This window comes from Furipterus horrens, unplaced genomic scaffold (genome assembly GCF_987537825.1).
Source record: "Furipterus horrens unplaced genomic scaffold, mFurHor1.1.pri manual_scaffold_3, whole genome shotgun sequence".
NCBI classification, from domain to species: domain Eukaryota; kingdom Metazoa; phylum Chordata; class Mammalia; order Chiroptera; family Furipteridae; genus Furipterus; species Furipterus horrens.
This window is the reverse complement of record NW_028327173.1, coordinates 41,260,687-41,286,100: the sequence shown is the minus strand read 5'-3', so window position 1 is coordinate 41,286,100 and position 25,414 is coordinate 41,260,687. Positions and strand designations below refer to the sequence as shown.

The following is a 25,414-nucleotide window of genomic DNA, read 5'->3' as shown; positions in this document are numbered from 1 at the left end:
CCTTTCACATTTCATATAATAATGGTTTCGTGATGCTGAACTCCTTTAGTTTTTTCTTCCTGGGAAGCTCTTTCTTTATATGCCCTTTGATTCTCAGTGATAGCTTTGCTGGGTAGGTAACTAACTGCTTTTCTCTTGCTGCTTTTAAGATTCTCTCTTTATCTTTAACCTTTGGCATTTTAATTATGATGTGTCTTGGAGTGGGCCTCTTTGCATCCATCTTATTCGGGACTCTCTGTGCTTCCTGGACTTGCATGTCTATTTCCTTCCCCAAATTAAGGAAGTTTTTTTTTCATTATTTTTTCAAATAGATTTCCAATTTCTTGCTCTTCCTCTTCTCCTTCAGGCACCCCCATGATGTGAATGTTGAACCTCTTGAAGTTGTCCCAGAGCCTGCTTATACTATCCTCATTTTTTTGGATTCTTTTTTCTTCTTGTTGTTGTACATGGTTGTTTTTGGCTTCCTTATGTTCCAAGTCATTGATTTGATTCTCGGTCTCATCCCCTTTATTGTTGTTTCCTTATTTCAATTAGTGTACTCTTCATTTCTGACTGGATCTTCTTTATGCTGTTGAGGTCTTCACTAAGTTCCTTGAGCCTCCTTATAACCAGTGTTTTAAACTCTGCATCTCTCTGCATCTCATAGATTGTTTATCTCCATTTTATTTAGCTGTTTTTCTGGAATTTTGATCTGTTCTTTCATTTGGGACATGGTGTGGTCTGTAGCTGTTTACTGGGTGTGCTGGCCCTGGAGTTTTCCTGGTGGTACAGGCCAAGGTCAGCCACCACCTGTGTTTTTCCCTGGGCCACCCTGCCTGAGCTCTAAAGCAATCTGAGATGGCTGCTACTTGTGCTGGGCTTGGAGATTCCCAGGCAAAGCCAAGCTGTGAATCTAGGCTGGCTGCTGCTAGTCACTGTGGCCAGCTGTTGCTTATTTGATAGGATTTAGGAAGTTGTGAAGCATGAGCCAAGACCAGCCATTCATATGGAAAAACAGGTTGGGTGTGTCTGTAGGTGTGGTGGGATGGAGTCTTTGGGGATCCCCAAGGTGGGTCAAACATTGTTAGCCAGGTTGGTGGAGTCTCAGATACGGTATCAGCTTGTGGCTCTTTGTAGGGGATAGTTTGAGAAAGGGACAATGGCCTCTGCTCACCTTGATGCCAGACAGTTCAGTTCCTCTGTTTATGCCACTGGGGCCTTTCAAGCTGTACCCTGGTGCTGGAGCTCAGGGGGAGTGAGTCAGAGTAGGTGAGTTCGTTTGTGGATTCTTTAAGAGGAACTGCTTGAGGCTCCAGCGGTTTCTTCCACTGACTCATTCCCTGGTGGTTTTTGCAGCCAGAAGCTGTGAGGACTTACGGTATATCCTGGCACTGGAACCCTGCTCCGAGGGCCTGGTGTGGGGCTGAGACTCCTCATTCCTGAGGGTGAGGGACCAGCTTGTTCTGCATCTGCGCCCCTCCTACCAGTCTGGATGGATGAAGTTTCTTTAATTCCATAATTGTTAGGCTTCCATTTAAATTGATTTCTGACTCTTCTCAGTGATGGTTGTTCTAAATTTTTGTTGTAATTTTGATGTGGTTGTGCAAAGAGGTGAACCATGTCTGTCTGTGCCCCCATCTTGACTGTCCAGGTGGTGCTATTCTGTTTTATATCATGGTGTCCTTTAAATGTTAATGATGTAGATTTTAAAAACTTTATAGATACTCCATGAAATTAACTTTAAAAACCTCATTTTGTTGTGAAATTACCTTAATGGAGCTTTTTTCTATTTCTTTCTAGTATTTGTTTAGTAGACCATACAGTAGAACATTGGAGGCCGAGGCTGACAAAATTGGACTACAAATTGCAGCAAAGGTAAAATGTTTAGTAGCCGAGAACGCACAGCGTCCTTCACGAAGTAAAAGATAAATGTGCATTGTCTTAATGAAGTTTGGCATGGCAGGGAATGAGAGATGGATTGTATACAATTTTTCATTAATATTTTAAATCTGTGCCCTCTGGAAGCTAATGCTTTATTTATTTTACTTCTCTCCCTTGGTTTGTGGATCTAAGGAGGCTTTTTTGAGTAAATAAGATGATGTGTAGCTGTTTTCCCAGACTGGAAAAAAGGTTTATCATATTGTAGATATGATCCCAGATGAGCAAACTGAGCTTTTACCATTACAATAAAGGGTAGAAGAGTAGGCTTATTAATAACTGTATCCTTCAGGTTATATTTGTTATAGTGGATGGCTTATTTTTGCTAGCCACAGAGAACAGCTCTGAGTGGTGTCCTGATTTGAGTTAGCTTTGTTCATGTCTACCTATAACAGCTCTTTACGCCTGGTTGCTATTTTTAATCGCCTGTGAAAACTGAGAGTTATTAGTAGTAAGATTTAACATTAGAAGAAATTGGATTTTTAGAAAACAAGTGAAAACAGTGCTACTTCACATGTTAAATTTAAATTGTATTGATTTTTTGTTGAGGTTTCAGTAGTTATTAAAAAATCCTATTAAAAAATCACTATTATTTGAACTTTTCATTATGAGTTTTATGGGTTTAATTTCATAAATCAAGATATTACTCATTCTCAAAAGCAAAAGCATTTTTTTGAGTGTTACATAAGTAGAATTAAATAAATTATCAGACTGCATAGAAGAGGTTCCCAAATAATGGCCCACAGATTGGCTATATCATGATTTTTCTAATGCTAATGTACTACAGTTTATGGAATTTTCCCTTTAAGTAACATGGTTCTGGTTAAGAAATCTTGGCCCATCTCAACAAGTTTTATTCTAAGAAGCTTAATTGTTTTGTTATTTTTATATGTATAATATGAGGAATAGGTCAAGATAATTTTTTTTCCATATGGATACCTAATGAACTCAGCACTGTTTATTAAAGTCATCTTTTTCTCCACTATACTCAGTGTCTCTGTCATACATTTTGGAGGCTATATGGAAGTTTGTTTCTGGTCTCCCTATTCTATTTTATTGGCCTTTTATTTACTTTTGATCCAATATGATATCGTTTTTGTAGCTTAGTAGTAAGTCTTGATATCGAAGAGCTTCTGTCCTCCAGTATTTTTCTGTAAGATTGCTTGCTATTCCTGGTCTTTTGTTTTTCCATATAAATTTTATAATCATCTTATCAAATTACACACCTTTGTAAAAACATGGCAGGGATTTTGGTTGGTGTTGTGTGCATTAAATATAGACAATTTGGGGACAGTCGATTAGTGTCACCAATATTGAGTCTTCCAACCCATAAATTATATATTTATTCATTTATTTAGATGTTCTATAATTTCTCTTACTGATGACATTTCTTAGATGTTATAAAGAATGTCATTTAAAAAATAAACTTGCTTATATATAGAAACAATTTGTTTTTATAATTGTATAATTGACCTTATATTCAGACACCTTGCTAACTTCACTTAATTCTAATAGTGTGTATTCTTTTAGGTCTTAATACACAATTATTTTGTCTGTGAATAATGACAGCTTTGTTGCTTACTTCAATCCTTTTTTTTTTAACCATATTGCAATGTCCAGAAACTCCAGTGCAATGTTGCTATCAGCATCATTGTTTTCTAGTTACCAAGAGAGGTTTTTAGTCTCATTATGCTTGTGAATTTTTCTATTTCTTTAATTATATTAATTTTTGTTTTGTATATAGCAAAGCTGTTTTAGCATACATATCTAAGTTTGTTAAACCTTACTGATGGAATGATCCTTTTATCCAGATGAAACCTCTTTCTGTCTCTATTAGTGCTTCTTGCCTAAAGTCCACAGTTTCCTTTATTAGTGTAGTTATGACAGATTTCTTCTGGTTAGTGCTTACATGGTATATTCTTTTCCATTCTTTTATTTTCAAGCTTTCTTTTTCCTTTTGTGTGTATCTCTTATAAGTCATACATAACTGTGTTTTTTAATCTTTGCCCTTTTTTGGATCTGTTTAATCTATTTACTTTTTTAATTGCATTTCTTGATGACTAATGACGTGGGACATGTTTTCACGTGTGTACTGGCTGTTCATGTATCTTGTTAATTGTTTTTTCAAATATTTTCCTATTTTTAAATTGAATTGTCTTCTTAAGCTTACATTGAGTTTTTTAATACATATACTGGGTACAAGTGCTTTGTCAGATATGTGTATTGCTGTATTTTCTCTCATTCTGTGGCTTGCTCTATTATTTTTTAAAAGATTTTATTTATTTATTTTTTAGAAGGAGGGGAAAGGAGGGAGAAACATTGATCAGTGGCTAATTCTCATGCACTCCAACTGGGGACCTGGCCTGCAACCCAGGCATGTACCCTGACTAGGAATTAAACCAGTGACCCTTTGGTTTGTGGGATAGTACTCAAGTCACTGAGCCTCATTAGCTATACTGTTATTTTTTAATGGTGTGTTTTGAAGAATAAACATTTTAAATTTTCATGAAATCTAATTTTCTACTTTGGGTTTAATTTACTCTTTTCTAGCTTTCTAAGGTGGGAGTTTAGATCATTGGCTATAAATTTCCCACTGCATTATTTTAACTGTATACAGATTTTGATATATTTTCATTATCAGTTGTCAGAATATTTTCTAATTTTCTTTGTGGTTTCTTTTATCCATGCGTTATTCAGAAGTAAGTCATTTAGTATACAGATTTTGGGGTTTGCCTAATATTTTATTATTTCTAATTCCTTTGTGGTCAGAGAATATACTCTGTGAGATTTCAGTCTTTTCAGATCTATTGGGACTTACGTTATGGTGCATCATCTGGTCTACCTTGGTGAATTTTCATCATTTGAAAAAAAAAATGTATATTCTGTATATGTTGAGTATATATTTTAAAAATATCTATTAGGTTAAGGTAGTTTATAGTGTCACTCAGATCTTCTGTATTCTTCTGATTTTTTTGTCTACTGGTTATTGAGAGAGGAGTGTTGAAATTATTAAGTGTAATTTTGGATTTTTTAATTTTTTCTTTTAGTTGTTAGCTTATGCTTCATGAATTTTGAAGCTCTGTATTAGGGTACATACACATATGGAATTATTTTTTATTTTTACTGAATTGATAGATCACTGTGAACTGACTCTTTGTCTCTAGTAATACTCCTTGAAGTATTTTTTTGTTTGACATTATTTTTTTTGACATTATTTTTTACATTAATATAGCCACTCCATCTTTCTTATGTGTTACTGTTCACTTGGTATATCTTTTTCTACCCATTTATTTTCAAACCATTTGAGTTCTTGTATTTAAATGCATCTCTTATAGATGGCATAAACTAGGTATTTTATTCAGTTTGACAGTCCATGTAGCTTGAAGTGTATAGTCCATTTATATTTAATGTAATTATTGATATGGATGTATTTAGATCTGCCATTTTGCTATTTGCTTTTTATTTGTGTTACCTATTTTTTTGTGTCTCTTTCTTTTTTTCTGCTTTCTTTCTAGTTAATCAAATATTTTTTGGCATTTCATTTTACCTCTTGTATTAGCTTTCTAGATATAACTCTTGTCATTATTTTTAATAGTTCCTTTTGGTACTACAGTATGAACCTTTAACCTATCCAAATATATTTAAGGTTAATTCTGACTAATATCTGGTAAACTGTAGAAACCCTTCAATAGAGTATTTGGCAATCGTCAAAGATTTCAGTCAAGATGGAGTTCATTTTCATGTCATTTCCTTGCTTCTGAGTATTTCCTCTTTAATTTCCAGCTGTGCTACTACTTCTGGTTCTGTTGAATAAAATCTCAAGGCCATCAAGTTTTAGCTTTTTTACCCCCAAACTGCTTGTGGTTGAGGAATTTGCTGAATTAAAAAAAAGCAAGAGACTTAAGGATTTGGTTGGCATAGTCAGTTTTTCAAGAGTAGAGTTTGTGTGTGTGTGTGTGTGTGTGTGTGTGATTTTTGCTTGCTTTTCTACAACCCCCACTCACCCTCCTCACTCCTCTTCTCCTTTTGTGTAGGTTAGATGCCATCAGGGATTTTGTCAGTTTATACAGAGTTTCTCATTCCTTCTGTCATTCTCTCACTGTCAGAATTCCTCCCTTAGATATCTCACTGCTTTCCTCTCCATGAACTGTGATCTCTGGCACTTTAGCTGGAGGCTGTTGTTTTCTACTTCCATTTTCTACAGTTTGTCAGTGGAAGCTGGGTGACACCCTCAGGCCAGAAAGCCAGGAACTGTTTTGGTTTTTTTTTTTTTTTAACTTTAAAAAATTACAGTTGACTTACAATATTGTATTAGTTTCAGGTACCTGGCAGTGATTAGATATTTTCATACCTTACAAAGTGATTATCCATCTGACACCATATGTAGTTATTACATATTATTGACTGTATTCCCTATGCTGTATTTTATATACCTATGACTGTTTTTATTTATAGAGAACAAGTTGATGGTTGCCAGATGGGGGTGGGGGAGTGGGTGGAAAAGGTGAAAGGGATTAAGAAGTACAAATTACTTATCTTCACTCTTCCATAGTATGACTGTGATTTTCTTTGTACTTATTGTACTTGCTGTAGCTTGAAACTTTTCTTTTTATTAAATTTTATTTTTTGTCTTGGCCAGTGTGGCTCAGTTGATTGGGTGTAATACCGCAAACCAAAAGGTCACCTGTTTGATTCGCAGTCAGGGCACATGCCAGGGTTGTGGGTTTGGTCCTCAGTTGGGGCACATGCAAGAGACAACTGATCGATGTTTCTTTTTTACATCAATATTTCTCTCCCTCTCCATATCCTTTCATTCCCTTCTCTCTGGATCAATAAAAGAAAAAAAAAACTTTATTTAAAATTTTATTTTTCAATTACAGTTTACAGTCAGTATTATTTTGTACTACTGTCAAGTATATACCAGTTAGTTGGGAAATTCTCAGCTATTTTTTAACATATTGTTTTTACAATGTTTTTTCCCTTTTCTTCTTTGACATGGAGATTACCTACATGTTATACTTTTTCATATGTCTCTTGTGCTTTGGTTTATTTGTTTTTGGTATTTTCTATCCTGTCTCTTCATTTTGCAGTGCATGTGTTTCCAGTACTGTCTTATTGTTCACTACTCTTATTTCAACTGTGTCTAATCTGCCTTAAATTCATCTTTGAGTTTTCAATTCCAGTTATTGTATTTTTCCATTTTAGAATTTCCATTTGATTCCTTTTTACAAATTTCAGTTTTTTGATGAAATTTTCCATTTTGTCCAAATTTTCTTCATATTTTCTTGAATATGTTAATCACAATTTTCTTTAAACATTCATGTTTGCTAACTAAAATATTTTATCATCTCTGGGCCTGTTTCTGTTGTCTCTTTTTGCCTTTGTTCTTGTTTCTTGGCATGTCTGCTTATTTTAGATTAAAATGCTGGATATTTCATATAAGCAGTGCAATTGTCTCTGAATGACAATTTCTTCTAACATAGGGTATTCTCCCTGTAGTCTGATGTACAGCTAAAATACAGAGGATCACTTTAGGCAGTCAGAGGCAGAACTGGGTTTTCATAAGTTTCAATTTACCCCTGGTTCACCTTCATTCATAAGGGTATTGCTGTCTAAAGAAGCCTAGTGAAGGCTTGGCGTTTATATATATTAAGCTCCTCCTCTGCAGTGGTTCTTGACCTTTATTTTTTGTTCTCACAGTACCATGAGACTGTTGAAATCTTGACTCAGTCTTTTGGCCACTTATTCATTTATTTGTTTGTTTGTTTATTTATTTATTTTTAGGGAGAAGGGAAATGAGAAAGAGAGGAAGAGAAACATCACTGTGTTATTGTCTCTCACTTGCACCCCCAACTGGGGACCTGACGTGCAACCTAGCCGTGTGCCCTGACTGGGAATAGAACCAGCGACACTTGGCTTGCAGGCCGACGCTCAGTCCACTGAGCCACAGCAGCCAGGTCTTTTGGTCACTTTTTGTTAAGAAAGTGCCCTATGCAGCTCAAGAATCTGTAGATGGCTCTGGTGAACTGGCATCAAGAGTGTCTTCATGTCTCTTGTCTTTCACGTCTTGACTTATCAAATTTAGCTGCCTTGTCAAGACTAACTTCTAAGTTTTGGCTGTCTAGCTCTGTCAAACAGCCAGAAGCTCTCCTTGGTCATCTCTTTTTGCTCGGATTTCTTGAGTTCCACTCACATTCTGAGTCTCTTGCTGTTTACTGCTTAAAATTTAATAAGCCCAGTGATTCTGATTCTGGGGATTTATGTGAAGAAACCCAAAACACTAATTTGAAAGAATATGTGCACCCCTATGTTCATTTTAGCGGTGTTTACAATAGCTAAGGTATGGAAGCAACACAAGTGCCCATCAATAAATGAGTGGATATAAAAGCTGTGGTATATATATGCAATGGAAGATTACTTGGCCATAAAAAAAGAATAAAATCTTACCATTTGTGACAGCAGGGATGGACCTAGAGGGTACTATGCTCAGTGAAATAAGTTAGAGAAAGACAAATACTATATGATTTCACTTACACGTCGAATCTAAAGAATAAAACTAATGAACAAATTTGACATAGACTCACATAGATAGAACTGGTAGTTACCAGAGGGAGAGGGTTGAGCGGCTGGGTTAAAGAGGTGAGGGGACTAAGAAGCACAAGTTGGTAGCTATAAAATAGTCATAGGGAAGCAAGTAAAGCATAGAAAAATAGTCAATAATATTGCAATAACTATGTATGGTGCCATTTGGGGTGCTGAAAATATCGAAGGGAACACTATGTAAAGTATATGATTGTCTAACTGCTAAGCTGTACACCTGAAACCAATATATAATAAAAAAATTTAATAGATGCACCGAGGGGAAGAGTGCCACACAGAAGATCAGACTCACCTCAGCGAGCTTTCTTGCTTTCGGAAATTTTGGCTTCTATAGTCTTGGCTGAGTTGGTAACTCTTCACTACTTTTGAACATATATTATTTAGATTTTATCCAGATTTTCTAAAATTTTTTATAGAAACATTGTTATGCTATAAGCTACTCACTACATCACTACTAGAAGAGAAAGCTTCTAACTTAGTCTTTTTAATTGCTACCTAATCTTCCATAATATGGATAATTCATTTAATTATGTAGCTATTAATTAACATTTGGGTTCTCAAATTTTTTTATTCAAAAATTCTGAAAGAGGCATCCTTATATCCACATTTTTATACTTCTTGGGCTTTTATAGCTATAGAGTAGGGTTGCTGGCATTTTTATTCTTATTTTTAAAAGATAACTCTCAATTATTACAAAATGTTGATAGTTTTTCCGATGACATATCATAATGCGCCTCCCCACCCCCTTTTATACCTACATTAGCACTGTTCTAAGTCTCTTTAATTTTGGTTTATTTGGACAAAAACGGCATCTCATTGCTTTTCACTATTTGCATTTTCTTGCTTAGTAGTAAAGTTGAGGATATTGTTTCATTTTTATTGGCTATTTCTTCTTTTGTAGATTGCCTTTGTTATGCTTTTGCTGAGTAGATTTTTAAAAAGTGCATATTCTAGGCTCCACACTTGGAAATTCTGTATCAGTAGTTAGATGATGAAGCTCTGAATCTGAATATGTTTAGGAGCTGCTAGGTGATTCCGATATCCAGGCAGATTTGGGAATTACTACTGTGAGCAATTAACTACCTGGATAATCAGATGTCAGCTTTGTGTTTTTGGGTTACTTGGTAAGTTAAATTTTCTGTTTTATTTAAAAAATAAGAACGAAATTAGAGAAGTCGGTAAAGAAGTATTGGTATTACTCTGATGGTTTATAATATGTAAGCAATTTGAGAAAAACAAGTATATCTGAGTAGATAAAACTATGATTTCATTGCTGAAGCAAACTAAATACTGAATGGTGGACTAGGTAAACTTTTTGTCAGTTGTGATATTATTATTTGGTTCAAAGGAGAAAACCGTTTTGCTATAGATGTTAAGTCCTGAGTACATAGTGATATAGGTAATGTCTTTGTTATGGAGTAGTTAGGATATAAAAATGCCATCTCTGAATACAAGTATTTCTTTCCCATCAAAAGGGGAAAACAAAGCCCTGGCTGCTGTGGCTCATTGGATTGAGCGTTGGCCTGCGAGCCAAGTGTCGCTGGTTCGATTCCCACTCAGGGCACATGACTAGGTTGCACATCAGGTCCCCAGTTGGGAGCACAAGTGAGAGAGAGGCAACCACACAGTGATGTTTCTCTTCCTCTCTTTCTCCTTTCCCGTCTCTCTAAAAATAAATCAATAAATAAATTATTTAAGAAAAAAAGAGGGGGGGGCAGTGTGAAAGCCTCAAATATTATATTTATATTACCATTTATTCTGTAATATCACCTTTTTAGGTAATAACATCATTATCTGCCATTTAACATTTATTATGTGCCAGTAATATCCTTATTATTTTATATACATTGCTTAATCTAATCTTTATACTAATCCATGAAATAGTTATTATTATGAGCATTATCTCCATTTAACAGATAAAGAAACTGAAGCCCAGATAGGTTAGGCTACTTTCTTGTCGACAGGTGAGAAAATGGTAAGGTCGTGATTTATACCCCAGTTTATATGATTTCATGGTTTATGGTAACAGTTTGGTTTCTGCCCCTATCCTTCTATAATAATTACACTTCTCAAGATGAACTTGTCTATCTCCATGTTGTCATATTCCACATTTCCCTTTTCTTCCCACTTTTAATTCTTTTTTAAAAATTTAATTATTTGGGTGACATTGGCTAATAAAACTATATAGGCTTCAAGTGTACAATTCCATGATACAACATCATCATCTGTATATTATTGCATTGTGTGCCCACAACCCAAAGTCAAATCTTCTTCCATCACCATATAGTTTACTCCCTTTACTCTTTCCTGCTCCCTACTCCCCTTCCCTCTGGTAACCACCTTACTGTTGTCTGTGTCTATGAGTGTTTGTTTTCTTGTTTATTCACTTGTTACTTTCAGTTTTATATTTCACATATGAGTGAAATCCTACGGTTCTTGACTTTTCCTGTCTGACTTATTTCACTTGGCATGATATTCTCAAGATCCATCCATGTTGTTGCAAATGGCAGTCTTTCATCTCTTCTTAAGGCTGAGTGGTATTCCATTGTATATATGTACCACATCTTCTTTATCTTTAAAAATGCATAGAAGTCCTGAACAGACACTTGTCCCAAGAAGACATAGAAATGGCCAATAGATGTGTGAGAAGATGTTCAACTTCACTAGCTATTAGGGGAATGCAAATGAAAACTGCAATGAGATACCACTTCACACCTGTTAGAATGGCTATTATTAAGAGGACATGTGTTGCGTAGGTTGTGGAGAAAAAAGAACCTTCATTCACTGATGCTGGGAATGCAAACCGGTACAGCCACTATGGAAAATAGTATGGCAGTTCCTCAAAAAATGAAGAATAGAGTTACCATATGACCCAGCAATACCTCTTCTGGGTATTTACCTGAGAAATTTGAAAACATTCTCAAAGACATATTCAGCCCTGTGTGCATTGCAGAATTATTCCTGGCCGTGAAGATGTGGAAACAACCTAAGTGTTCTTTGATGGATGATCAGAAAAAGATGATGTGACACATTTACTTGTCTACCTTTATCTTATTCTTTCCATTAGTAACATTTCATACTATTAACTATATTCTCCTTTAAAAAATATGTATATATCTGTGTGGGTGTAGCCACACATTTTATTATAGTATAGAAGGTCATTTAGTATATTCGTCGTCGGCAGCCGTCCGTCTCGAGAGACGATGGTGTAGCTTCTTAAGAGTCTATCTGCACCGCCGAGAATGGCTGTGCAGTCCGACTCGGGAGTGACACGGTATCTGTCTCCTCCCGTGTTGAATCGACATCTTGCGATGACGCTGGAGTGTCCTCTCCAGTGGAGCTGAAGCTACAGAGCCTGGGCAGGGTGATATGGAGGGTCTGCTGTTGCCCATGCAGCAGACCCCCCATCTCTTCGCAGCTGAAGGGTCCAAGGGAAAGACGGAGTCGATACAGCTTGGCTTCAGGTGCGCCGCAGGAGTTGCCAGTGTTGACTACAACGTCAAACCGCCTTAGGGACTCCGGCTCCGGATTTTCTGTCAGGGTTTACTCCCTTAGCCTTTCCCCTGAAGAGGTATGCCGCAAGGCAGCGGAGGTTTTTTGGAGTCAGAGTTTTCCTTCTCTGATGTGCCCTGACTGGAAGATCGAACCAGCGACACTTAGCTCGCAGGCCGACGCTCAATCCACTGAGCCAAACCAGCCAGAGTATGATATTATAATGGGATATAACAGCCTTTACCCAGGGGTGAAAATCACCTTAAATTCTTTTATCTTATAATCCTGTGTAATATGTTATTTTGTAATTTCTTGACCTATTAGATCTTAACATTATTGGTTTCTTGTTACAGATGATTTAGTCTTTTATAACCTAACTAATGATGTTATGTGCTTATTTGCCACCTGTATTCCTCCTTCTTTAAGTATCTGTTCAGATTTTTTGCCATGTTCTAGTTGTATTGTTTTCTTACTATTGTCTTTAGAGTGTTATTTAGATAGTCTGGATACAGAAATTGGTTGGATGTGTGATTTGAAGTAGCTTTTCCTCATCGGTGACTCATCTTTTCTTTTTCTAATAGGGTTTTTATTTTTTTGCAGAGGAGTTTTATTTTTTATTTCATTTTTAAAAGTATGTTTATTGATTTTAGAGAGAGAGGAATAGAGAGAGAGAGAGAGAGACATCAGTGTGAGAGAGAAACATTGATTGGTTGCCTCCATATGTGCCCTGACCAGAAATTGAACCCACAACCTGAGCGTGTGCCCTGACTGTGAATGGAACCCAAAACCCTTCTGTGTACAGGACAATGCTCCAGCCAACTGACCTACATCAACCAGGGCAAGAACAGTTTTAAGTTTGATGAAATCCAAGGAACCTCTACACCAATTTCAGGGGCAAACTTCCTTCTGGTATCTTGCCCTAAAAATTTCAGCCCCTTCTGCAGCCCTGAACTCCAGTTTCCTAATTCCTTAATTCTCTCACTATGCTGTGCTTAGTGGTTCTGCCTCCCTCTGTTGTGGTCAAGAAACTTAACTGTCCTAGGCAGAGGGCAGCGGCAAATCTGGGAATCACTTTAGGTGTTTCTCTTTCTCTCAAGGATTACATTTTTGTCCTACCTGTTGTCCAGTACCTGACAATGTTTGCCTCATATGTCTCTCCAGTTTTATAGATATTTATGGTGGGAGAACAAGTCCGGTAATAGTTGCTGTCTCATGGTTGGAACTGTAAATCCTCAAATTTTTGATTCATGATTGTCCATATTTTATAACAAGGCACTAAGAAACTTTTTAGAAGCTCTGTATGCATAGGTTTGGGTAGTAGACTTCACTGTAAGGTTATAGAGCAGTGAGGTAGCTCTTTTATCTGGGAACCTTCACATGGAATACGTGTAGGCCTTTTTTCTGTGGCTATTCAGGTTTTTCTGCAGAAAAATTCTGTAAAACTCAACTATCTCCGTTTAGGGGAGGGAGGTGGGGGGTTTTCCATTCATTGTGGAGACTTTATAATTTTGCTCTTTGAACCTTGTACCTCACCTCTTCTTTCCTGGGTACCAAATACTGAACCTTCCAGGAGTTCCCATAGTGCAGGGTATCAGTTGGCTGCTAAAGAAACAATGTAGTGTAGTGATAATGAGTGGGCTCTGGAACTAGACTACCTCAGTCTGAGAATTTACTTTGCCAGAGAGTATTAGCTGTGTGATCTTGGGCAAGTTACTTATCCTTTTTTGTACCTTGATTTTTCTCATCTGTTGGGTAGGAACAATACAGGACATATATCATAGAGTTGATACAATTAAAGTCTAAGAGCACTAATCTTTTAATCCTTTATGTTCAAATGTCAGCTTCTGATTTCCTCTTTATATTTACAAGTGTCTCAAACCTAATAAATCCAATGGGAAATCCTTGATTTCCCTTCACATCTGTTTCTCTTCTAGTCTTCCTTTTTCCAATAAATATACCGCCTTATATTCAGTTGCTTTTGGACAAAACCTGGAGTTCTCCTTAGTACTTTCCTCTTCTCTATCATTTACATGTAAGTGGCTACAAAGTTCCTCTTGTTCTGTCTATTCGGTATATCCTGGTATGTTTCCATCTCCACTAATTGCATCTTTTACCTGGACTTGTGCACCAACCTCATTATAGCTTTCACTGACTCCATTTATACTTCCCTCCATTCTGTGCTCCACCCTGCCACAAAAAAGAATCAGGTCTAGTAAGCTACGATGCTCGCTTTCTTGAGGCAACACTTAAATTGACATTGGACAGCATTTGCCATCAGATGTTTTAGTTTCTGGGATGACGCACCCCTAATTCTGATTGACACTTTTCTTTTAAATATTTGTGAATATAATCAGAAGACAAATTTTTTTAGGCCCTGGTACCACTCTCTTAAAATTGATGTATGTAGCTCTTCTCTGACTTGTTATGTTTTCATTTATTAATTTGCCATTTTTTAATGTGTACCTGTCATCTTCCAGGATGTAGGAATGCATAGTACCTTTATGGAGGTCAGAACTCGAGCAAGAAACAGACACTTAATAAATAAATTTTACAGTTTGAAGTATTATGATAGAGCTATACAGGCTCCCAATTGAATAATATAGCGGAGAGATGTAACTTTATCTAGGGATTAAGAAAATTTAGTCTGGGGTTAGACTGAGGAAGAAATTATTTAAATTGAAGATATGAAAGCTAAGTACAATAGTCCCTCTCTATATCGCAGTTCACTTATATCGTAGTTCACTTATTGCAGCCTCACTGTAATGCGGGATTTTAAAAAATATTGTATTTATTTATAGTGGATTTTTCGCTATATCACAGGATTTTGCAGTACTGTACACGTGTGTTGTTAAAGTTATGTAGGTTTAAGAGTGTAGAATATGTTTAAGAACATAAGTAGTGTTTATAAAAGTATGGAAAAGGTTAATAAGGGGCTGGGAATGGTTTATAAGTGTGTGGGGAGGGTTTATAAAGCCTTAAAATATATGTAAATACTAAAATAAATGTAAGGTTCCTCACAGATTTTCACCACTCGCGGGGGTGTCTAGAACATAATACCCGTGATAAGTGAGAGAATACTGTAATTATTTTGGTGAAGATGTTGATGGGTGTTTTTGGCATGGTGGATGGCAAGAAAAATGATGGCCTAGTTCAGGAGTTGAAAATTCTGTGTGACCACAATGTAGGTAGAGCCAAGAGCACCAATGTCAAGAGAGAAAAGTGAAAAGTAGATACAGACTGCTTTGTTAGCAATTTTAAGGATTTCATACTGTATCTTGCATAGTGGTTAGGACCTTGGACTTCAGAGTCAGGCAGACCTATGTCTGAACTCTTGCCTCCTCCACATGACTGTAGAAAAATCACTTAATCTCCTCAAGTCTGTTTTTTACTCTGAAAAAAAGGGGGAATAATGATAGTACCTACCCCAAAAGGTTATTGTGAGTTTTCTGGGCTTGATTCTTATTTGTGGCTTGTATCCTTTTTTTGGACATTAATGCATCAGACTCCCTTGACTTCTTGCCATTTAATAGTCAAATACATAACATAATTCTCTTATTCCTTTCTATCTTTATTAAACTGGCTTTCCTTGTGCCACGCCTGAAAAGCAGAAGGCATGCTGACTTGAGGACACTAATGCCTTTCGGAGCTTTGGTAGTTATAGTTATTACCATCAATTAATAAGCTGGCATTCTGATTTTATGTGTCTTGTGTGCTTGGTTAATGAGGACTGTTCTTGGGAGATGGGCCTATTGGTCATATGCTGTTCCATTAGACTTATGAGCTTTTAAGGCCAAGGGCTAAACAGAACATGGAGAATTCATTAAAATCAAGTTACTTTTGAGGCCTTCATCAAAATAGGCAGCTTGCCTTCCCTAGAGTACTCTCTGCTTCTACTCAACTATTGACTGTGAGTTTATTTTGTATCTTTACATTTTTATAGTTTTAATTTTGTATTTATAAAATACTTAATTGGTCATTACGTAAATTCAAAATGACTAATATAGAGTTAGTAAAAGCTGGTAGGACTGAGGTGTGACTTAAACACAGAATAATAACTAGCTGTCCAGATATCAGCTGACAAAAAGATGTCCTGTGAAATATTTGATTTTGTTGTGTTTATATATTCATTTGTCACATTAAAGAGACTTTGGCACTTTATAGTCATTTACAGAAATGACTTCTGTTTATTTGATTTCACAAACTAAATCATTCATTTTTATTTCTGAGTATTTGTTTCTTAACTATGAAAAACAAAACTGCTTTTAGTGGTTGTAAACTGGGGTTGGGGATGAGTAGCCTCTTAGGAGGGCACTTTATATGATTGTTTTTGATTGTCACAGTGATTAGGGAGATGGGGATCACTGATGTTTAATGCACGTGGAGAACAGGGGGAGGCAGCTTGTGAAAGACTCTGTAGTGGCCTGGAGAGCCCTCTGGAGGGAGGAACTGTCCAGCCCCAAAAGTTTGTAAGTGGCCCTGGTGAGAGACACTGCCCTCTGGTTTGTTCAAGCAGCCTACCCAAATAACTATGCAGATGGCGCCATCTAGTGAGGGAAAGAGGTAATAAAACTTTGATCATAGAAATAAGAGAAAATTCAAAATTCTTAACTTTAAAATACTGGGTTATAGAATCAGACTTTTGGAGCAGGAAGGGAAATTAGAGATAATATAATCTACCTTCTCACTTTTCAGATAAGGAAATTAGGGTCCAAAGAGGTGAAGTGGTTTGTCCAATACCATATTCCTAGTTACTAGTGAGATACTGGGCTAGAATCCAGGTCTCATATTTTTTCAGGTTAGTAATCAGAGCCTTTGTGATTAGCAAACTAACTATCTTTGGGTTCTATTTGGGTTACTAGCTTACTACATGCTTTGTTTAGTGATCCATTTAAGAAAAAAAAACTATAAATGAGAACATCTTGTTTACTAGGTTTTTTTATAAGGTAAATTTTCATAATGCACACATTATGCATTACATCTTATTTTGAATCATATTACCTAGAAAAATAAGACAGGCTTTTGTGTATTTAAATTTTTAGTTACTATGATTTCAGTTCTAAGTGTTGAGTATTATGATAAAGCTTTATGATAGAGAAAAATATATACATAAAAATTTATTGCAAATTGATTTATCATATTAATGAACTGACATGTTGGCAATCAAAAGATGCAAAACACTTTAAAATGAATTACAAAATATGAAGGTCTTTTTATTTCTCCTCTTTGTTAGGGCACGTTAAATAGTTTTGATAAGTCAGATGTTGTGGGATTTTTTTTTTCCTTTTTTCTTTTTTTAATGAGAGGGATTGGCAAATATCGAGAATGGTTTGGCTGAAACCATCTTGTGATCATTTTCCATTCAATTGGAAAAGAGAAAATTTTAATTATTGACTGGAAAAAATGTTTAGACGAGAAATGTGTTACAAAGTAAAGTGAGCTTTAAGAAGTGATGCCATTGAAAGTGTTTGGAAAATGAACCTATGAAAGTGAGAGACTATTTGAAATGATGACAGTAATCACAGTAGTGCTAATAACACTGATGATGAGATTGACAACAGTGACAGTAATAATAGCTAACATTTCTTTATGTGCTGGGCACTGTTCTGAGTGTTTTACATGTGTTAACTTTTAATCTTCATAACAACCCTGTGAAGTATAGGTACTGTTATTACCCTCATTTATCAGATGAAACTGAGGGATAGAGAAATGAAGTAACTTGCCAAAGGTCTCACAGATACTGAGGTTTTTCCTTCCCAGGGTAAAGGTACATTTATTATTGAAATGGAACTCTCTATAATACTTTAACCCACTAATTTTGGTCTTCTTCAGTATTGTCCCTAAGATGATCATTTTTATAGCTATTTTGGTACTTTAAATCTCATCTTAAAATGGTCTCAGTCTATTCTACCCTTCTGCCACAGTTCTTTGTAGTATTATCTCAGGTGACTATTTTACCTACCGTATGTATATGTGGAATACAGGAGAGGATTCCAGAATGACTGTGACAAATATATGGTATCAGTGGCATTCCATAGAACATTCAGAGCTGCTAGTGTCGCAGTTTACCTTTTAGAGAGAAGGTAATGGCTGGCAGGGGTTTTGTTGGACCACCTAGGTAAATAGAAAGAGCAAAATTTTGAGACACTCTTCATCTTTGTAACTAATGAAAATTTTGGCTATAGGTAGGGTATAGTAGGTCTTGATGTATTTATACATTTTTCTCTAGCACTGTTTTGGCATTGGGAAATGTTCAGGTTATAAGAATAGTTCTTATACTACCATACTCCTGTGAATATCATATCCCACTGGCTTTCCAATTGAATAGTAGCAAATTCTTTGTCAATTAATAGGTCTCTTAATTCATATTCATGTATACTGGTATTATAGGCTGAATTAAACTAAACCTTTCTTTAGTTGTAAATTCATGACATCATCACTTATGACCAAACCTAACTTTCTGCAATAACCACAGGACTCAGGTGCTCACCTGGGGTAAGGATGAGTAGAAATAGTGTCCAATATGTTCTTGATTCTGGGCTGGCTACTTTATAGGAGTTAGCGCATTTAATCCTAATGATCTACTACTTTAATTTCATTTTTTCAGTTGAATCTGAGATTCGTAGAGGCTAAATTATTTCCCTAAGGTCACAAACTCTGGAACCAGTCTATGTGTGTTCAAATCATTGCTGTGCCACTACTACCCATGTGACCTTTGACAAATTACTTGACCTCTGTGGGCCTTGGTTTCTTCATCTGATCTATAAAAATGAATATAATAATAGTACATACCTCATGAAGTTGTTATTAATATAATGAGCTAATATTTGTAATACACTAGAACAGTACCTGACACATACAGGTAACTATTAAATACACAAAATATATAACTGATATTTTGAACCCAGAGCTTTCTGGTTCGTTTCTCCCCACTGTCCCAGTATACTGCCTCAAAAAGTATTCCAGAACCAATGTATTTCATGTATTTTCCTATGTTTCTCTGGCCTACTGTGGCCATTATTATTTCTATTTTAAGAAAGAAATGTTGTCTAGATAGCCTCCCATTGTTTCTTTCTTTTTGTACTTCCAGATACTTGGTAAACACAAGTTTCTTACATTGCAAAAATTTTTATATAGGCAGAAGAGCTAGGCTTGTGATGGGCTAAATAGTTATTTAAAAACAACACCATATTAATCTGTAATTTTCACTTCTTTTTCATTTTTTTATTGTAATAAGAACATTTAACATGTATAATGCAAGGTTGTATATCAGATCTCCAGAATTAATCCATCTTGTGTAACTGAAAATTTATATTATTGAATAGCAAGATCCCATTTTTCCCCACCCCTAGCCCCTGGCAACCACCATTCTACCCTCTGCTTCTCTCAGCTTAACTACTTTAAATACCTCTTCTGAGTGGAATCATGCTGTATTTATCCTTTGTGACTGGCTTATTTCACTTAGCATAATGTTCTCAAGGTTCATTTATGTTGTTGCATATGGTAGGATTTCCTTCTTCTTCAAGGCTAAATAATACACCACTGTATGTGTATACCGTATTTCTTAATCCTTTTTTCCTCTGATGGACATTTAGGTTGTTTCCACATCTGGTGGTTGTGAAAAATGCTTCAATGAACAGATTGCTAATACCTCTTTGAGATCCTGCTTTTAATTATTTTGGATAAATACCCATTAATGGGCTTACTGAATCATATGAAAGTTCTATTTTTAATATTTTTAGGAATTTCCATACTGTTTTCTATAGGGACTGCACCATTTTACATTCCCACTGACAGTATACAAGGGTTCTAATTTATCCACATCATCACCAACACTTATGCTTTGTTTTTTGATAATAGCCATCTTAACAGATGTGGGGTGATAGATATCTCATTGTGGTTTTGATTTGCATAACCCTGGTGGTTAGTGAGAATTTTTTTCTTAATACCTGTTGGCCATGTGTATGTCTTCTCTGGAAAAACATCTATTTAAGTTCTTTACCTGTTTTTAATCAGGTTATTTGTTTTGTTTTGTTTTGCTCATGGGTTGTAGGAGTGCCTTATATTTTTGAGTGCTAAAACTTTATCAGACATATAGGATTGCAAATATTTTTCTTCTATTCTGTAGGTTGATTTTTTACTGTTTTTTTTTCTTACTGTGCAGAAGCTTTTTAGTTTAATGTAGTCCCACATGTCTATTTTTGCTTTTGTTTCCCTATCCAAGAAATCCTTGCCAAGACCAGTGTCAGGAAGCTTTCTCCCTATATTTTCTACAAGTGTTACAGTTTCAACTCTTATGTTTAAGTTTTTATTCCATTCTGAGTTGATTTTTTTTATGGTGTAAGATAAAGGTCCAATTTTATTCTTCATATATTCTTGGCACCCTTGTTGAAGATGAAGGATATGCATGAGTTTATTTCTGGATTCTCTGTTCTGTTCAGTAGTCTATATGTGTGCCTTTATGTCAGTACTGTTCTAATTACTATAGCTTTGTAATATAGTTCAAAATAAAAAAGCATGATGCCTCCACCTTTGTTCTTCTTTCTCAGGATTTGTTTTGATTGCTCAGGGTTTGCTGTGGTTCTGTATGGTTTTAGGATTTTTTCTATTTCTGTAAAAAAACTGCCATTGGGAGTTTGATAGGGATTATGTTGAATCTATAGCTCACTTCGGGTATTGTGGGGATTTTAAAAACAGCCCAGCCAGAGATTTTGGGGGTCTCTCAAACCTTCAGGCTAGTCCAAACACATGTCTTTAAGTGGTCCTTCGGTATCTAAAGTATGCTGGGTCCTGTCAATACTCTGAGATAGGCAAGGTGGTAGCCAGTCCCTCAGAGCTTCCAGAAATGTTGCAATGTCAGACAGGTGGTTCACCTCCTTCCCTCCCCAGGGAGGAGAGGCTGGGATCTGGGGTGTTTTGCCTACTTGCTTTGTGCTGAGCTGGGGGATGGGCTATGGTGATTGCTGTGTGCTGGTTCAGACTGCCACCTTCCTTTCACTGGTTCCCAGGCGTGCAGTGTGTACTGGTTGGTTCCTGTTAGTGGTCTAAGGGAGTCAAGGCAGAGCTCGTCCTTTGGGCAGACCTGGAAAGGTTGGAATGCTGGGCATATGGCCCAACTCTTTCCCTATCCATGGAGAAGCTGGAAACCGGGATTTCCTTCCAATTATATGTCTCTGTGTTGAGGGTAGGGATTATGGCAAGGGCCTGTCTTGGATTTTTCTACTGGCTTTGATGTGTCTGGTTTCACATTTACACAGGATGCAAGTCTCTGAACTAGTTTCTGGATTGTTACAAATGGAATTTGTGTATTGTTTTTAAATAGGTGTGTTTTATTATTTTGCTGATGTAACCCTGTAACTTAATTTTATGAATTGGGAGTAATATAAAATATCCTTTTGAAAACAAAATTATCTGTTAATGATGGGTCTTTGAATTGTGTAGGCAAAGTCCAACACCTTTATCTTATTATTAAAGCACGTATATCCAGTCCTTTGGAATACTTTAAGTTTGGAATATTTTGTAGCCTGTTGAGATAATTAATTACTTCTATTTCTGTATATCAAATGTTGCTTTAAAGATTGCCTTCAATGTCTTTTTTAGAGTTTTAAGTGGGAAGTATTTTATTTCTCTTGTGATTAACACTTTTAGTCTGAAAAAATATTGGATAAATATGTTTGGTCTGTGTAGCAAAGAAACTGCATAGTAGATAATTCCTGAATTTGTAAAGACTATTGAAAATATTTATCTTCCAGTTTTCAGAATTGTTTTAACAGCTAGTTGGGTTGTGCTTTTTATAATGGTAGCTTGTAATTTCAGTTAAAGTTCAACTTATTTTATATTTAATCAATTATATTAGAAGAATATCTTGTTTGTTTTTCTCAGTATATCCATATCTCTATATAATAAATGTGTTGACTTGCTATTGAAGGACATATTTCTAGAATTCAGCATCAAGTAATTATTTCTGTATGGCTATATATGTACACATATGCACATCACTACATATATAACATATTTTATACATAAGCACACATACATTATATACATGCACTATATAAATATTTATATATGTATAAACATGAGTAATATTTTTATGTTAGTTATAAACATTTGTATATTTCTATTTATACACATATATACATGTAAATCCATATACAAGGGGGGACCCAAAAAACCCAGAATTTAATTATAAAATTGCATATTCTTACATGTTTAAATTTCAGTCATCTTCAAAGTATTCCCCATTTGATGCAATACCCCTATCGAGAAATTTTTTCCACTGCTCAAAACAGTTTCTGAACTTGTTGATTTTGCTGCCTTTCAATGCTTCTACTGTTTTTTGTTACACCTCTTCAACATCAGCAAAATGTTTCCCTTTGAGGACTTTTTTCATCTGGAGAAACAAAAATAGTCACTTGGGGTGAAATTAGGTGAATAGAGAGGGTGAAGCATGGCAGGGAGGGAGCATGCCATTTCTGGTCAAAAATTGCTGAACACTCAGCGTCGTGTGGGCAGGTGCACTCATAAATCACCCATCATGAAATTGGCAGAAGTATTGAGTCTTCTAAAAATTAACTGAAGCTGAATGCAGCTTCTCAAAACAATTCCAGCCGCTACAGTGACACAGATGGGTTCCTAGAACACTCACCTATCGGGGGAAGCCTGTACCTACAGGGGCCCAGCCCTCCAGAAGATAATTCCAATTTTTTGTGGGGGTCCCCCCCTTGTATGTGCAAAGGGCAAAGTAACTTGGTTTTTTTTTTAAACTTAGAGTACTCAAAGGTATTAAAGAATTATATTGTGATTCTGAAAAGATGGTCGAATAGGAAGTACCAGAAATCTGCTTTCCCACCTGCGTAGCAATCACACTGGCAGAATCTGTTGAAGGCTTGCAACTTCCAGGGGAAGTCTTGGACTATGAATTTCGCTTACTTTCAGTCAATTTCAGCCCTCAGCACAGTAGCAGCTACCTGTTCCCCACCCCTAGTCACATGGCAGACAGCTGTGTATGTGTTCCTGGAACAGCTTACACACAGCCTTGGTGGCCAGGGTGAGCAAAAGGAGCACTGTCCTGCAAATGTCAGGGTCCTGTGTTCTTGTCACTGAATGTTATATTTGATCACGGAGGTGCAGACAAAGCAGTGGGGTGCACTTTTGTTGCACCTTTCCCCATTATTTCAAGTCTCTCTCCCTTTGGCTGAAGTGACTTCTAGGGGGCTTATAGGTCTCATTCCCACCATTTATTTTTTCACTTTTCATTTTTCCTTTTGGGACAGACATTAAAAAACAACTGCATATATGGGGAAATTAGAAACTGACTGCATATGTCCAGGGAAGGGCTCAGAAAAAAAACTGAGAAGACATTAAGTTGACACTTCAGACTGACTCTCAGCACAGAGACAGCTTACTCCAGTAAAATACGTACATGCATACACATAAAAAGCAAGCCAGCCTTAGGGAAGGGGTAGAATCTGATTTCCAGAAATACATACTTATTAGTTCAAATGTCCAGTGTTTAGCAAAAATCCACAAGTCATACAAAGAAACAGGAAAAAATGGCCCATTAAAGGAAAAAAAAAAAAAATCAACTGAAGCTGTCCCTGAAAAAGACCTAATGGTTAGGGCGACATAAAGATTTCAATAAAGGTAAATACATGGGTAATTATAAAAGGTAGTATTATTGAAACAATGGTTTGTAATTATACTTTTTTTTTGTTTTTTGTTTCTCATGATTTAAGAATCAAATGCATTTAAAGAAAAAAATCAGTTATTAGTATAAAAGCTTAGGTATTACTATAACCTTGGTTTCTTAACTCCAAATCTTGCTTTCTACATAATTTTTGCAGACTAATACATTAAGAAGAATTATTAGCTTGTGATTTTGGACATCCAGTATATAAAGATGTAATTTTGTGACACCAGTGCTCTAAAAGGGTGGGGACAGAGCTATAAGGGAGCAGAGTTTTGGTATGTTATTGAAGTTAAACTGGTATAAGTTCAAAGTAGAGTGTTATGACTTTAGGTTGTTAAACGTAATCTTATGGTAACTACAAAGAAAATAGCTATAAAATATGCACAAAACAAAATGAGCCCTGGCCGGTGTGGCTCAGTTGGTTGGGTCTCATCCCGCAAACAGAAAGGTCGCTGGTTTGATTCCCGGCTGGGGCACATGCCTGTGTTGCAGGCCAGGTCCCCAGCTGGGGGTGCACGAGAGGCAACCACACATTGATGTTTCTCTCCCTCCCTTTCTCCCTTCCTTCCCCTCTCTCTAAAAATAAATAAATAAAATCTTAAAAAAAAAAATTCCAACAAAGAAAGTCCTGGGTCTGACAACATTATTTGTGAATTCTGCCAAGAATTTAAAGGAATAATCAGTTCTTCTCAAACTTTTCTAAAACACTGAAGAGGAGAGGCTACTTTCTTTTTTTTTAAATTTAATCTTTATTGTATTTTTTTCCGTTACCATTTAGTTCCCTTATACCCCTCACCGCCTTCAGCCCCCACACTGTTGTCCATGCCCATGAGTCCTTTTTCTGTTTTGCTCAATCCCTCCCTCCTCTCCTCCCCCCCACTAGCTGTCAACCTGCTCTTCATCTATGAGTCTGTACCCATTTTCTTTGTTAGTTGAGTTTGTTCATTAGATTCCACATATGAGTGAAATCATATGGTATTTGTCTTTCTCTGACTGGCTTATTTCACTTAGCATAACGTTCTCCAGTGAGAGGCTACTTTCTAACTCATTCTTTGAGGCCAGCACAACCCTGGTACCAATGCCAGACAAAGACCCTACAAGCCAAGAAAACTATAGATCAATATCTAATTATTCTAGTGGTAGAGATTAAGAATAAATTTTTTAGTACAGTTTATTAACAGATTAAATGTTAAAACCTTATTTTTATGAAAATTTAGTTTGGAAGATTTTGCCCTAAATATGTTTTTAATATCTATCATAGTGAAAAGAGTGTGTTATCTTTGGGAGTGGTATTACTGTAAATACTGTGTAGGGATAGGGGCAAGTGGGGAGGGTGGGCATTTTAAAAATTCTGTAATACCATATTGTTTGAGTTTTTTAAAGCAATGAGTGTATGCTTTTATTAAAATGATAGAAAATATTTTTTTAAATGTGATGCATACAGGTAAACTTTAAAAATGTTCTCATAATTAAGGTTATTTTGTGCTTTTATTAATTTTGGTTTTAGGCTTGTGTGGACATCAGAGCCAGTTCAGTGTTTTGGCAGCAGCTGGAACTTGCAGATAGCCTCTCTGGTGACCCCAGGTTGCCAGAATGGTTATCCACACACCCTTCTCATGGAAACCGAGTTGAGCACCTGGATAGGCTTATACCTGAGGTGAGCTAACACTGTATAAGGCGAGACATTATTTTTACTGTATCATTTATTTTATATTT

At 36.1% G+C, this 25,414-nt stretch overlaps 1 protein-coding gene across 3 annotated transcripts in view; it reads left to right on the top strand.

Annotated features, from left to right (window-relative positions):
- The window catches only part of OMA1 (OMA1 zinc metallopeptidase), a 66,383-nt gene that overhangs the window by 21,940 nt on the left and 19,029 nt on the right, over positions 1–25,414 (top strand). The window contains exons 7-8 of one of the 3 annotated variants that reach the window (XM_090271646.1): positions 1,780–1,854; positions 25,206–25,355. In XM_090271646.1, the coding sequence (XP_090127772.1) occupies positions 1,780–1,854; positions 25,206–25,355 (225 nt within the window). The remainder of the gene's footprint in view (positions 1–1,779; positions 1,855–25,205; positions 25,356–25,414) is intronic. The other 2 variants (XM_090271647.1, XM_090271648.1) reach the window with 2 other exon arrangements.